At 48.5% G+C, this 15,381-nt stretch overlaps 1 protein-coding gene across 1 annotated transcript in view; it reads left to right on the forward strand.

Annotated features, from left to right (window-relative positions):
- Window positions 1-15,107, forward strand: part of MFAP5 (microfibril associated protein 5) — a 38,720-nt gene extending 23,613 nt beyond the window's left edge. The window contains exons 4-8 of the mRNA XM_075352198.1: window positions 954-983; window positions 3,600-3,635; window positions 9,986-10,073; window positions 14,111-14,184; window positions 14,279-15,107. Coding sequence (XP_075208313.1) covers window positions 954-983; window positions 3,600-3,635; window positions 9,986-10,073; window positions 14,111-14,184; window positions 14,279-14,367 — 317 coding nt within the window. The 3' untranslated portion in view covers window positions 14,368-15,107. The remainder of the gene's footprint in view (window positions 1-953; window positions 984-3,599; window positions 3,636-9,985; window positions 10,074-14,110; window positions 14,185-14,278) is intronic.
- The last annotated feature ends 274 nt before the right edge of the window (window positions 15,108-15,381 follow it).

Consider the following 15,381-nt stretch of genomic DNA (forward strand, 5'->3'; position numbering starts at 1 on the left):
TAGAGAGTGGAGGGAAAAACCTGCAGATGTGTCTTTATAGAGAGAAGGGGGAAACCTGCAGATGTGTCTTTATAGAGAGAAGGGAAAAACCTGCAGATGTGTCTTTATAGAGAGCAGAGGGAATAACCTGCAGCTATGTCCCATATATGTGTGTGTATACATGTGCACATGAGTGCTTAATATGTAATATTTCCAGCCTATGTATACTGCATGTGTGATGTATCTATGCATATGGAAAATGTGTACATTCTATCTAAACAATGTTTATAAAAATGTTATGGCATTAAATGTGAGAAAACAAAAAAGCCTAATAATTATTTTGCCATTTGAATAATTAAATTAAATTAAATGTTACGACAAGAGAAGGGTTGATTTACAATCTTTAGGGCATGCAGCTGCCGCTTTCCTTTTTAGGCTATGTTCACACATGGTGGAAGAATTTTGGTAAAAAAAAAACCAAAACAGTTTATAAAAACACACAAAAAACCGCATTCTCTAAAATAGTCACTGGCGCCATTATTGATGTATAATATATTAGGTGGATAAAGCAGTGGAGGTGTCACCCGTGTAGGCCCGGAGGCGTCTCTGGCACCGCTAAATTTGTTGCTTCTATAAAAGTTACAGAAATAGTAAAAATTTTAAAAAATATATGGGATATTGAAGTGTAAAGAGTGAGCACCAGGTGGCGGCAGATTCCTGCCTGTCTGATTGCTTGGTATAACGGCGCTCAGTGATCCGGCAGATGTAGGGGTGATAGATCCGTCACATCCGATGATTTGCTCTCATGTTGTTACCGTAACTTGTTGGGGTTTTTTTTTGTTTGTTTTCAAATCATGAATTGGAATCTTGGGGAAAAATAGTTTTGTGACTTGTTTTATTGTAACTTTTACCAAATATTGATATACTATATCTGACTCAGCTTTTAATGAAATGTTTATTCTTTTGTGATACAGATGATACCGCCACTACAGCTCCAGACACAGGTGAGGGGACACGTCCTCAGTGCAGCCCCCGCTATTATCATATTTCTGGGTTTATCTACAGTGCCGCCATAGAGGGCTGCGGGGCAGCTCTGCACCTACTGCAAACCCCCACAAGTAACACATCACACTCAGAGTTTTGTACCCTGAGAACATGGCACTACAAATGTGCCCGTGTATATCTATAGATGCCCCAAAAAGTCCAAATAGTGCCCAAAAAACTGCCATATGTTGCCAACAAAATAAGCCTATACACTGTCATAGTTCCCCTACATAGAATCAAACTGTAGCCATATACTGCCAAAGAGTGCTCAGTGTGAACTGTACTATAGATAAGGTGAGACATTAGTGCCCAGAGTATCACTATGCTCACTATGCTCCCCATCAGTGCACAGGGGTACCAGTTGGTTTGGTAATAGGCCTGTTACGTAGCTCACAGGGTGGACAGGGGTATGCTATGTCTCAAGTTGAGAGGAGGATCCTTGAAGCCTTAAAGAGAACCAACCACCAGGATTTTCCTATATAAGCTAAAGCCAGTGCTATACTGACACTACCAGGCTGATTGTATACATACCTTTAGTTGTAAGATCGGATGTATACTTTCTGAAATATAAGCAAGTAAAGTTTGTGAAATGCACTGTCATTTGATTGATAGCAGCTGCAGAATATCTAATAGGTGGGTCAGGTTTCCCTATTTATTCCCACCTTTGTCTGCCTGCCTGTCCTTCCTCCCCCTGTCTCTGTTATTACAGGGGGAGGAAGGACAGGGAGGAAGAACAGGGGAAGGAAGGACAGGGGGAGGAAGGACAGGGAGGAAGAACAGGGGGAAGAAGGACAGAAAGGACAGCGGGAGGAAGGACAGGGGAAGGAAGGACAGGAAGGAAGGACAGGGGGAGGAAGAACAGGGGAAGGAAGGACAGGGAGAGGAAGGACAGGGGGAGGACGGACAGGGAAAAAGGACAGGGGGAGGAAGGACAGGGAGGAAAGTTTGTGAAATGCACTGTTATTTGATTGATAGCAGCTGCAGAATATCTAATAGGTGGATCGGGTTTCCCTATTTATTTCCGCCTTTGTCTGCCTGCCTGTCCTTCCTCCCACTGTTTCTGTTATTACAGAGGGAGAAAGGACAGGGGGAGGAAGAACAGGGGGAAGAAGGACAGGGAGAGGAAGGACAGGGGGAGGAAGGACAGCTGGAAGAAGAACAGGGGGAGGAAGGACAGGGGGAGGAAGGACAGGGGGAGGAAGGGCAGGGAGGAAGGGCAGGGAGGAAGGGCAGGGGGAGGAAGGATAGGGGGAGGAAGGACAGGGGATGAAGGACAGGGGGAGGAAGGACAGGGGGATGAAGGACAGGGGATGAAGGACAGGGGGAGGAAGGACAGGGGATGAAGGACAGGGGGAGGAAGGACAGGGGGAGGAAGGACAGGGGGAGGAAGAACAGGGGGAGGAAGGACAGGAAGGAAGGACAGGGGGAGGAAGGACATGCAGCAGACAAGGGCGGGAATAACTAGCAAAACCTGACCCACCTATTAGATATTCTGCAGCTGCTATCAATCAAATAACAGTGCATTTCACAAACTTTACTTGCTTATATTTTCAGAAACTATACATTCGATCTCACAGCTACAGGTATGTATAGAATCAGCCTAATAGCGCCAGTATAGCACTGGCTTTAGTTTATATATGAAAATCCTGGTGGTTGGTCCCATTTAAGCTCAGGGGAGCAGTTCTATTGCAGCGCTGACAGATGGTGGCGGTGCAGCAGAGCAATGCAGTTGGAAGAATGGAGGCAGATGTAGCAGAACGGCAACGGGAGGAGCAGAACTGGATCCATGGAACTGAAAAAGTTGAAGTCACAGTATCAGATGTAAAATAAGTAGCACGGCAACTGTTGTAGCAGAGTCAAAATCACAGCAGCGAGTGTCAGAGTCCAAGGCATAGCTGGCCAGCAATGTACAAGCTTTACCTAACAATGCAGCAGTGCTTGGTTTGTCATGATTCAAGGCAGAGCTGGCACAGCAGTCTAGCAGAACGGATGTTGTAGAGCTGGGTTTGTCGCAGAGTCCAAGCCAAAGTCGGGACAGTGTGATAGGACAGTTACCAGAGATGTTGCAGTGCTGGGTGTGTCACAGAGTCCAAGGGTGTGCGAGCTCAGTGATCTAGCACACTCACCAGCAGCGTAGCAGAGCTATGTTTGTAACAGAGTCCAAGGCAGAGCTGTATAGACGATATACCAAGTGATGTAGTAGATGTGGGTATGTCAGGAGGTTCTGAAAAGCAGGAAGGCAGTGCACAGAAGTGGATGTGTATGGAGGTGGCCTCAGGCTGCGCATTTCACCCCCTGAAGACACCATCCACCAATATTATATATTGTTTTTTTCCTTATGAATTTGTAGTTACATTGTCGTGTTTTGTGTCTTTTGTAGATATTGTGATGTACTGTAAAGACGTCATGTGTAATGTATAGTAGTATTATATGGGGTTGCCAGACTTTAGGGCAAGGAGTAGGGCTCTGACGCGTAATGATGGCAGCCGGGGGCTTTAGGAGTCAGGGCTCTTTATTCATATTTTTATATTTCTATTCACATTCATTGACAATAACATAAACTGTGTCTGTTACAGATGATTCTGGGAGTAAAGTGACTCCAACCCCCGGAGGTGAGTACGTGTTGTATATAATGGATGGTAATCTGCACCGCTCCCCCCGTCCTTTCTCCTATAAATGCAATAAGAGGGGTTGCCCCATAATGAACAATCCATTACAGGGTTTAACCTACGTTTAACATCCAAAAAGTAAGGTGTTAATGTCCCGCCAGAGCGTACAAACGCACAATTCAAGGGTACCAATGGGAATGGTATAGAAGGCCCTGGTGATGGGGAGAGGGGACGCCTCCAGAAACTCACATGAGTCTATGTGAAGGCCTAGGCTATCAATCGCTTGTCCAGTATAATATAATAGGATGATCTGTCTTCATATATAATCCTTATACTGTTTTGCCATGTATACTTGACTGAAATGTTGAAGGAATGTATAAACAAAATAACCATGCTTAGGGTCAAGAAGAGCAGATACTCAGGAAAGCGGTCAGAACAAGCCTTTAGTGTCATGAATAAGTAACTGATATTGTTGCATACAGTAGACTTTCATCCTCACCCAGACGCACCTGAGTGCTTTGCCTAAGGAATGTTGCGGTCATATAGGAAAGACTGCTCAAATAAGGGAGTGAACTAGGCCTAAGCTAGCTGGTTGGTTACTAGATAATGTGGATGTACTGAGTAAGCTGTATACAGTACAGACCAAAAGTTTGGACACACCTTCTCATCTCTAGAACAACTGTTAAGAGGAGACTTTGTGCAGCAGCCTTCATGGTAAAATAGCTGCTAGGAAACCACTGCTAAGGACAGGCAACAAGCAGAAGAGACTTGTTTGGGCTAAAGAACACAAGGAATGGACATTAGACCAGTGGAAATCTGTGCTTTGGTCTGATGAGTCCAAATTTGAGATCTTTGGATCCAACCACCGTGTCTTTGTAGAAGAGGTGAACGGATGGACTCTACATGCCTGGTTCCCACCATGTGTCAGGGCCAGGTGGACGGGCAGACCCAGGAGGTGGATCCACTGGGCCGAACTCCTAGATGGTGGTAAGGGGTCCGGTAGCTGGAGCACTATAGGCAGCAGAACAGTCCGTGCACAGGAGTATAACGGAGAAGTCCCTGGGACCACGGAGTCACTGGTGGTAGTCCGGGTGACGCAGCTCAGGTTCGGAAGCCGAGAAGATGTCAGGCGGGGTCCGGAACCTTTGGAGCGAGATGACGGGTCACCGCAGGGATCCGAGATGGTACGGACTGTCAGGATGGCAGATGGACAGCGTTCGAGGTTCGGGATTCGGTCAGGACCGGATGGCGAGGCAGGCACGGCTCTACAAGAGAGACAGGTGAGTATATCACAGAGACACCAGGAGACCTGACTCCTAGCTTAAGAAACACGAAGATCAGGCCCCGCCCCCTTGGACATTAAACCCCTTTATACCCTGTACCTGTTTTGCATCATTTCCTGTTAATGGACGCTGGCCCTTTAAGAAAGGGTCAATGACCGCGCGCGCGCCCTAATGCGCATGCGCGCGGCCGGAGTGCCAGAAGCCAGAGCAGGAAGCTGCGAGGAGGAAGCAGCAGGGCCGTGCTGGGGCTGTGAAGCCGACGGGCGCCGGGTGCGGGGACCAGGACGCTGGGGACGCGCCGGCAAAGGGTGCTGGAGAGCGGGGAGCGGCGGTGACCGGACCAAGGAACCGGGAAGCGAGGCGGGGGAGCCGGGGAGCGTGACAGGTGAGCCGGAGGGCAGCGCAGGGGACCCGGGGAGCGTGACACCATGAAGCATGGAGGAGGAGGTGTGATGGTGTGGGGGGGCTTTGCTGGTGACACTGTTGGGGATTTATTTAAAATTGAAGGCATACAGAACCAGCATGGCTACCACAGCATCTTGCAGCGGTGTGCTATTCCATCCGGTTTGCGTTTAGTTGGACCATCATTTATTTTTCAACAGGACAATGACCCCAAACACACCTCAAGGCTGTGTAAGGGCTATTTGACTAAGAAGGAGAGTGATGGGGTGCTACGCCAGATGACCTGGCCTCCACAGTCACCAGACCTGAACCCAATCGAGATGGTTTGGGGTGAGCTGGACCGCAGAGTGAAGGCAAAAGGGCCAACAAGTGCTAAGCATTTCTGGGAACTCTTTCAACACTGTTCGAAAACCATTTCCGGTGACTACCTCTTGAAGCTCATGAAGAGAATGCCAAGAGTGTGCAAAGCAGTAATCAAAGCAAAAGGTGGCTACTTTGAAGAACCTAGAATATAAGACATACTTTCAGTTGTTTCACACTTTTTTGTTAAGTATTTCATTCCACATGTGCTAATTCATAGTTTTGATGCCTTCAATGTGAATGTACAATTTTTAGATTCATGAAAATAAAGAAAACTCTTTGAATGAGAAGGTGTGTCCAAACTTTTGGTCTGTACTGTATGTCCCGGACATGTACCACCCCAGCAGCGGTCGAACCGCTCTGATCCAGGCGTCGCTACTCGTGGCTCGAGGGTCTCCGGACCCAGGAGCTCGGGGTCACTCCAAAACATGATGGGGGGTTATTTACAGGGGAGTTAGGTAGTTTGTGATGCCACCAATGGTGTGCGGTTATAGGGAGTACTGCCGCTGTTTTTGGGAGTACCCGGGGTGATGGAATTGGGCAACTAGATGATGTTACCCTCCATGGGTAGGGGAAGGCCCCGGGACCCTGGATGGTGGGATGGGGTGCAGGGGGAGCCCAGGCACGCTGGAAGCAGGGGGTGATCAGATACTCAGAAGGAAAGCAGATGCTGGCAACGTCCTAAACCAAGTCTCTGAATGCCGTTGCCCTCTTGTGGGAGCTCGTCCGGGTCCCGTCCCCTGCAGCACTGCCGGATGGTCTGGTCCTGCCTCCGTGCGCAGAATTTAGAAGTGTCCAAGTGGCCCGTAAACTTGGGGCTGTCCGGGCCCCACTCCCTACTATGAGTAGCAGAGGAGCCTGCTCTCAGGAGCTCACGCTTGGGATTTCAGGGGGCTTCTTTGTTTGGAAAGCCCTATCCCCCTCGTTGCGCTAGTGCCCCCGATCTCTGAGCTTCGTGGGAACAGTCCATAAAGGCCCTGTCCTCCGCAGGTTAATTGCCGTGTTGCTTGAAGCCTCTTCCCGATCTAGGGTCCAGTACCCCGACGTGCTTTCGGCCCCAGACCGGCTATTGGGCTGCAGCTGCCGACTGTCCTCCTCGACTAGCCAGGCACCCAGTCCCAATATCCCGCGACCGGGTCTCCGACTCCTCCGGGTCCAGACCACCGTCTGCGACCTAGTCTGCTTCTCCCCTGGGAGCTCCAACTCCCAGCTTCTTCCAAGCTCCTCACTGCTCGAGGGCTGCCACTGAACTCCTTGTTCCCCTCGAGCCGACTGACTTGTCACCTCCCACCTTCCTCCCTGACCCCTAGGTGAGCGGCCCTATTCCAGCTTAGCAGCCCACTGGTGTGCCTGACAGGGTGTAGTGTGAGATGTGATTAGGATTTTTAGATGCTAGTGGAGGCAGTACTGCAAATTGGGAACCCAGAACTATGGGGTGTTGAGTCCTGCACTGGGAGATAAAGAGCGTGCAGTACCCTGTGACGACCTGACTAGTCCAGGGGCGTCACATATAAATATGCTACGCTTTGAATACAAGGGTTAGAAGAACTCCATAGTGCTTCTCCCAACTAGAGATACGTCTCTGTGTGGTCATTTCCTGGTTTATACACATCTGTGCAGATCTAATTTGGAATCCTCCTCCAAGACCCTGAGAGACCCCCTGGAGGTCTCCCCCAACAGCTGTACTCCATGCTCACTAACGTCCCTATGTAGGTCCTTTGCCCGTTGCCATCACGTACCTAAGCCCTCGCTTGCCCCTAACTCACCCTGGCTAGTGAGAAGGTCGGCAAAAACAGTAGTCTTACTACTTCAATAATACAACACAAGGTGAGAAAGAGACAGAAATAATATAGACACAAGAAAAACACTCCAAACTCCTCCAATACAGCTAAACACCACAGCTGCAATGGTCATGACTCCTCAGCTTCTTCCAGAGACAGGCTCCTGCTCATCATAGAATGAGAATCTATAACTTGTGAATAAAGAGAGAGAGGGCGCTCCTGTGTGGGATCTTAATGTACCGAGGTATGTACAATGTGAGGTGCACACTCACCTGATAGTGTTGTACCACCCTACATCCTGAAGGTCTACATATAATGACGGCGCGAGTAAAATAGGTCTAAATAAGAGGGATCAGAATACCATTACAGAAAAAACCTTAATTTGAAAACTCATATTTGAAAATCATTAATTCAATATTTAACCACCCAATCCCCACATTGTTGCATAGGGAATGAACTATTTATTATACCTCTTTTTTTTTTTCTTTTTTTTTTTTTCTCTCTTTTGGATTCATCATTCCTTCCTTTTCCAATCCTCCATTTTACCCCTTTCATATTCTTATACTAACTAATTATAATTTTCTCCATATAATTTTCTCCATATGAATTCATCCTATTTTTAACATATATTGGAATGTCAGCTCCAGCCAAATAATTTAATTTAGTCTCCGATGGGGAACAACATTTTTATCAAAAATTCCTTTCCAATTTATATTTACATATATAGCTTTTTAATCTTTCCGAAAGAATTTTTTATCCAAAACAGTCTTTTTTATGAAAATTCACATGGAAAATCAGTTGGGTCTCTATATTGATATTTTAACTAAGGCTAAGTTCACACTTCAGTTGTTTTGCATCAGTCACATGCGTTGCTTGACGCTTGTGACTGATGCGTTGTACAACGGATGACAACGGTGACAAAGAAAAGAATTTCTTTGTCGGACTCCGTTGTGTGCTGGGGGCGGAGTTTGGGGGGGGGGCGGAGCTCGGGGGGGCGGAGTTCGGGGGGCGGAGCTGAGGACGTCAGGGCCGCGGTCTGCATGGCTGGGGACAGGTGAGTGAGTTAGTGTGAGTGTGAGTGTGTGTATGTATGTGTGTGTGTGTCTACATGCGAGTGTACATGCGGAGTGCGGGAGGGGGCGGAGCCGATCGGGGTCGTGGAGCTGAGGACGAGAGAGTGAGTGTGTGAGTGTGTACACATGCGGAGTGCGGGAGGGGGCGGAGCCGAGTGGTGAAGTGTCAGCCTCCTTGCACACTGTATCCAGGGTAAATATCGGGTAACTAAAAGCAAAGCACTTTTTGCTTGGTTACCCGATATTTATCTTGGATACCAGCTTAGCACGGGCTCCGTGCACACGTAACCTGTGTAAATATCGGGTAACTAACCAAAGCGCATTGCTTGGTTACCCAATGTTTATCCTGGTTACGGTTGCAGGGAGCCAGAGAGCGCATGCGCAGCAAAATCCTACGGATCGCGCTGCTCAAAAAACGTTACATGCTGCGTTGCTCCCGCCCGGCGGTCAGTTAAAAAACAACTGACCGCGACGCAGCGGATGCAACGCAGCATCATCAGTCACAATCCGTCACTAATAGAAGCCTATGGGGGAAAACAGGATTCCTGCAAAATATTTTGCAGGATACCGTAATTCCTCAAGGTGACGGATTGTGACTGATGCAAAACAACTGAAGTGTGAACTTAGCCTAACAGTAACCTTCCTGTTTTTTATAGTCACTCCCCACATTGCCAGTATGGCATCACACATGCATTGCACCAAATGGAGGCAAAATACACATTTATTGTCTATTATCAATGTTTTTAATGCACATTTTATTTCATTATGTATTGGTGTTTTTTGTAAACCCGTATATACCATTGTTTTTTTATGAATGTATAAGATCGGTATCTTCTAGGGGAGAGCTTTCCTAATCAACTAATTGTCTGAATGATCCCACCCCGCTGGGGATTTAATCTGATTAAGGGAATAAGGATTGTCTTTTTTTTTCTCTTCATCCAGTTTGTGTATTTAAGATCCGATTTTCCTGCATTTTACTGCTACCTGAGGAAGGGGGAGGTTGTACCCCCGAAACGCGTAGTGGCATGTAAATAATTAATAAATCTACATCCCAAATAACCTCATCACTACCTTTCTGAGCAGCGCAGCGAAACCGTGCATTTTTTCTTTCCTGAATCTATAACTTGTGTCAGATGGTAAGTCACGTGACTATTTGTAGAGAAGGTGAGTGGTCACAAAAGAGCTGCACCTGGGATTAAGGCTACAAAGGATAGCCAGATAGGAGTCCTTATCCATTACAGCACTGAAAGAAAGTAGGTTCACGTAAATACGAGTTGTAGACCTGCCAACAATAAGGCATTGGTTTCCCCAGAGCAGGATACACTCATGACAGTTTACTACGGGTCACTGCAGAGGGTTTGGAGCAGTGTGTCAGAAAAAGAGAATTATTAAACTGTAAATGCAGTGCTGGAGTTTAACTTTAGAGCTTTTCCCTGGTTTCTTTCTCTCTTCAGACTGTAAGGAGGTGAAGTATCCGTGCACGCGCGTGTACTCGGTGCAGAAGCCGGTGAAGCAGTGCATCAGCTACCTGTGTGTCACCAGGTATTTATCACACACTTCTTTATGACTACACTATAGACTTTTCAACATGTGATATACGTGTACATGGCATTCCGGGGGCTGCTCTGCATGGTGGGGGCCGGCATGCTGGAGTTTGGGGGGCCGCAATCGTGGGGTTGTTCTGAGACTACAGAGGTAAAAGGGTGACAGGTTTTTTGGTAAATAAGTGGGTGGTCAGTGTAGACCTAATAAATTTACCATATTACTAATGTAACCACTCATCACTAGTTACGAGTACTGAGCACCTGAGCATGGTAGTGCCCGCTTATCACTAGTTACCAGTACTGAGCACCCGAGCATGGTAGTGCCCGCTCATCACTAGTTACCAGTACTGAGCACCCGAGCATGGTAGTGCCCGCTCATCACTAGTTACCAGTACTGAGCACCCGAGCATGGTAGTGCCCGCTCATCACTAGTTACGAGTACTGAGCACCCGAGCATGGTAGTGCCCGCTCATCACTAGTTACGAGTACTGAGCACCCGAGCATGGTAGTGCCCGCTCATCACTAGTTACCAGTACTGAGCACCCGAGCATGGTAGTGCCCGCTCATCACTAGTTACCAGTACTGAGCACCCGAGCATGGTAGTGCCCACTCATCACTAGTTACCAGTACTGAGCACCCGAGCATGGTAGTGCCCGCTCATCACTAGTTACGAGTACTGAGCACCTGAGCATGGTAGTGCCCGCTCATCACTAGTTACCAGTACTGAGCACCTGAGCATGGTAGTGCCCGCTCATCACTAGTTACCAGTACTGAGTACCCGAGCATGGTAGTGCCCGCTCATCACTAGTTACCAGTACTGAGCACCTGAGCATGGTAGTGCCCGCTCATCACTAGTTACCAGTACTGAGCACTCGAGCATGGTAGTGCCCGCTCATCACTAGTTACCAGTACTGAGCACCTGAGCATGGTAGTGCCCGCTCATCACTAGTTACCAGTACTGAGTACCCGAGCATGGTAGTGCCCGCTCATCACTAGTTACCAGTACTGAGCACCCGAGCATGGTAGTGCCCGCTCATCACTAGTTACGAGTACTGAGCACCCGAGCATGGTAGTGCCCGCTCATCACTAGTTACGAGTACTGAGCACCCGAGCATGGTAGTGCCCGCTCATCACTAGTTACCAGTACTGAGCACCCGAGCATGGTAGTGCCCGCTCATCACTAGTTACCAGTACTGAGCACCCGAGCATGGTAGTGCCCACTCATCACTAGTTACCAGTACTGAGCACCCGAGCATGGTAGTGCCCGCTCATCACTAGTTACGAGTACTGAGCACCTGAGCATGGTAGTGCCCGCTCATCACTAGTTACCAGTACTGAGCACCTGAGCATGGTAGTGCCCGCTCATCACTAGTTACCAGTACTGAGTACCCAAGCATGGTAGTGCCCGCTCATCACTAGTTACCAGTACTGAGCACCTGAGCATGGTAGTGCCCGCTCATCACTAGTTACCAGTACTGAGCACTCGAGCATGGTAGTGCCCGCTCATCACTAGTTACCAGTACTGAGCACCTGAGCATGGTAGTGCCCGCTCATCACTAGTTACCAGTACTGAGTACCCGAGCATGGTAGTGCCCGCTCATCACTAGTTACCAGTACTGAGCACCCGAGCATGGTAGTGCCCGCTCATCACTAGTTACCAGTACTGAGCACCCGAGCATGGTAGTGCCCGCTCATCACTAGTTACCAGTACTGAGCACCCGAGCATGGTAGTGCCCGCTCATCACTAGTTACCAGTACTGAGCACCCGAGCATGGTAGTGCCCGCTCATCACTAGTTACGAGTACTGAGCACACGAGCATGGTAGTGCCCGCTCATCACTAGTTACCAGTACTGAGCACCTGAGCATGGTAATGCCCGCTCATCACTAGTTACCAGTACTGAGCACCCGAGCATGGTAGTGCCCACTCATCACTAGTTACGAGTATAGAGCACCCGAGCATGGTAGTGCCCGCTCATCACTATTTACTAGTACAGAGCACCCGAGCATGGTAGTGCCCACTCATCACTAGTTACCAGTACTGAGCACCCGAGCATGGTAGTGCCCGCTCATCACTAGTAACGAGTACAGAGCACATGAGCATGGTAGTGCCCGCTCATCACTAGTTACCAGTACTGAGCACCCGAGCATGGTAGTGCCCGCTCATCACTAGTTACGAGTACTGAGCACCTGAGCATGGTAGTGCCCGCTCATCACTAGTTACCAGTACTGAGCACCTGAGCATGGTTGTGCCCGCTCATCACTAGTTATGATTACTGAGCACCTGAGCATGGTAGTGCCCGCTCATCACTAGTTACCAGTACTGAGCACCTGAGCATGGTAGTGCCCACTCATCACTAGTTACAAGTACTGCGCACCCGAGCATGGTAGTGCCCGGTCATCACTAGTTACGAGTACTGAGCACCCGAGCATGGTAGTGCCCGCTCATCACTAGTGGTTATGAGCAACGAGGCTCCGAGCATGGTAGTGCCCGCTCATCACTAGTGGTTATGAGCACCGAGGCTCCAAGCATGGTAGTGCCCGCTCATCACTAGTTACCAGTACTGTGCACCCGAGCATGGTAGTGCCCGCTCATCACTAGTGGTTATGAGCAACGAGGCTCCAAGCATGGTAGTGCCCACTACTATGGTTCCACATTCTACGTCCACCTGCCACCAATATTATATATTGTTTTTTCCTTATGAATTTGTAGTTAAACTGCTAGTCGTCGCCAGGTCGGTGATGTCGGGTACGGGGATGTCACGGGTGGCCCTGCCCAACTTTGTGGCTCTGAGGTGTACAATAAAAGGCTTAGGATGAGGGAACGGAGAGGGTAGTAGTGGATGAGGGTGAGGAGGATTGTCTCATGACGCCACCTGCGGTATCCGGCCAGGGAATTACCCGCCTCTGCTGTTGCCATCCTCCGGGGCAGATGGTTGTAGCAGCTAAGATGGTTCTGCTCCCCACAGGTGGAGCGGGCCCCGGGGAGGATGATGAGGGAAGTAGTGTCCGTTGGCGCCGAAGCGCCAGGCGACGGCTATTAAAAGGCTGAGTCAGCTGCTACGGTTCCAGGGATTTTTCTCACAGTTCTTTAGATTGCCCGGAACATACTGGTCACCGCCGTGATGGGCCCCAGTCGCTCCCGGATCCGTTGGAGGTCAGTCCCGGTACGGTGGCTGGTGGGCCTTTCCTGCTTGTGCCTTTAGATATGGATTCCCGTGGCCTGAAGCTACTTGGGGACCCCAGTTCTTGACTTGTTGTCTCCCGTCCTGTATGCAGGTGCTGCGGGTCCGCAATGGGGCCTGACTTAGATCTCGACTCTGGACCCTATGTGGCACTGTGCTCCGGGAACTTTTGTGGCCAGAGGGACATACAATCCCCCTGTCCTGCAGATGCTGGTGATCCAACTTGAAGTATGTTTCACCCTAGGATTCTGAACCCTGCACTGCGCCGGTCCCGAGAGAGCAATTAAGCTCTCCTCTTGACGACCGTATTGACTCCTTCGTCCCACCGTCTGCCGTAAACCCGTCTGCTCCCTTCCTCTCCTGCTGGAGAACTCCTCACTGTGGTGTCGGCTTCTATCTTCCTCTGGTGGCTGCTCCTCCTCCGGTTCCCTGTCACTAGTCAGTGGCGGCCCCCATGTTTGGTGACTGCCTTAAGACCCGACCCTAGCCCAGTCCCCATTGGATAGGGCAACCTGGTTGTGTGTATGAGTTTGTGTGTGTGGAACCGGTACCAACCTCCCCTGGATCCAGGATAAGTACCGCACCTTAAGTAAGGTGCAGTACCCTGTGGCGACTGAAACCTCAGGGGCAGCACAAATACACAAGGAATCAATGAGAAAACAATTGTGGCAAAATCTATGGCATGCTGGAAGGATTCTCTTCCGGTAGGTACATGGTGGTACATGGAGTAGCTATCGTCTGTAGGGTCCATGCATGTGCCAATGGCGACTGTCACAGATATCCTTTGTCTCATCCTTTCCAATAAAATTCCCATACCTCCCATTATTACTAACCATTTCGCTCTTCTTCCAGCGTCCGACGTGTCTACATGATTAACAAGGAGATCTGCACGAAGCTCATGTGCAAGGAAGACGAGATCATGCAAGGTGAGTCTTCCAGCACAGACCCCTCCGGACCAGCGGTGGTCCATCTACAAAGTCCACCTGACTCACTGTGATGTCTCTGCTCTCTTATGTACAGAAGACAAATGCCGCCAGCTGGCTGGACTCCCACCACGACGCCTCCCAGAGCTCCCAGACCCTGCCGAGCCCGAAACTGATGGGAACTAACTGCAGAAAGGCTATATGTGATCCCACAGTATTATACCCTCCAGTGATGGTGGTGGTGACCTTCTGCAGGACACTGATCTTCAGCAATACTGTCCCATGCGCCCCTCGTCACTTACCCTGAACCTATTACCTATTCAGTCTCCATTTACACCCCCATATAGTGTAAAAACGTACTCCGACTTCAGAGTGCTTTCCATGGTGGTGCTGGTGTAGATGAAGTTGGGGGTCACTGCACATAAAGGACAACTTTGGAAATAGCGGCACAATCATTAAAGAGCAAGTCTAGTCTGGTCTAATTAACCTCCCAACCATATCTTGTCCATAGGGCACAGTATAATAATAATCTAGGGCATAATTGGCGGTATTATTACAGTTTTACTTTATACCTAGCAGGCAGTATTATAGTAGTAATATTTTTTGCCCACAGGGGCAGTTTTATAACACCAATATTTTTATTGTCCGTAAGGGGCAGTATTATAGTACATTTTTTTTTATCTATAAAAGAGCAGTATTACAATACTGGGGCGCGGTATTATAGCACAATATTCTGTGCATAAGAGAAGTGTGTTATACTACGGTAGTATTTCTTGTCCATCAGGCAATGATATTATAGTTCTATACTTATAGCTAGGGGGCAGCATGAATTTCCTTGAAAAGTAACAGTCATTTCCATGCTCTTAAGCAGAAATATCAGTTCTTTGTTTGCGGTCCTATATAAACTGGTCACATGATGTAATAAAGCAGAAACTTTCAGTACACTACAAAGCGTGTGCGCTGTAATGATTTCCCAAGCGCTTGGAAAACAAATCTAATTAATTTGGAGTTCCAATGGCATAGAAGGAGTGTATTTCACTCACACATATGTGCTTATTATTGCCTACACATGAGTATGTTATATCATATAATATTATTATATGATATAACATACTCATCTGTAGGCAATAGTAAGCACATATGTGTGAGCGAAATACACTTCTTCTATGCCATTGGAACTCCAAATTAATAAGATTTGCT

Source organism: Anomaloglossus baeobatrachus, chromosome 5, assembly GCF_048569485.1.
Source record: "Anomaloglossus baeobatrachus isolate aAnoBae1 chromosome 5, aAnoBae1.hap1, whole genome shotgun sequence".
NCBI lineage: Eukaryota > Metazoa > Chordata > Amphibia > Anura > Aromobatidae > Anomaloglossus > Anomaloglossus baeobatrachus.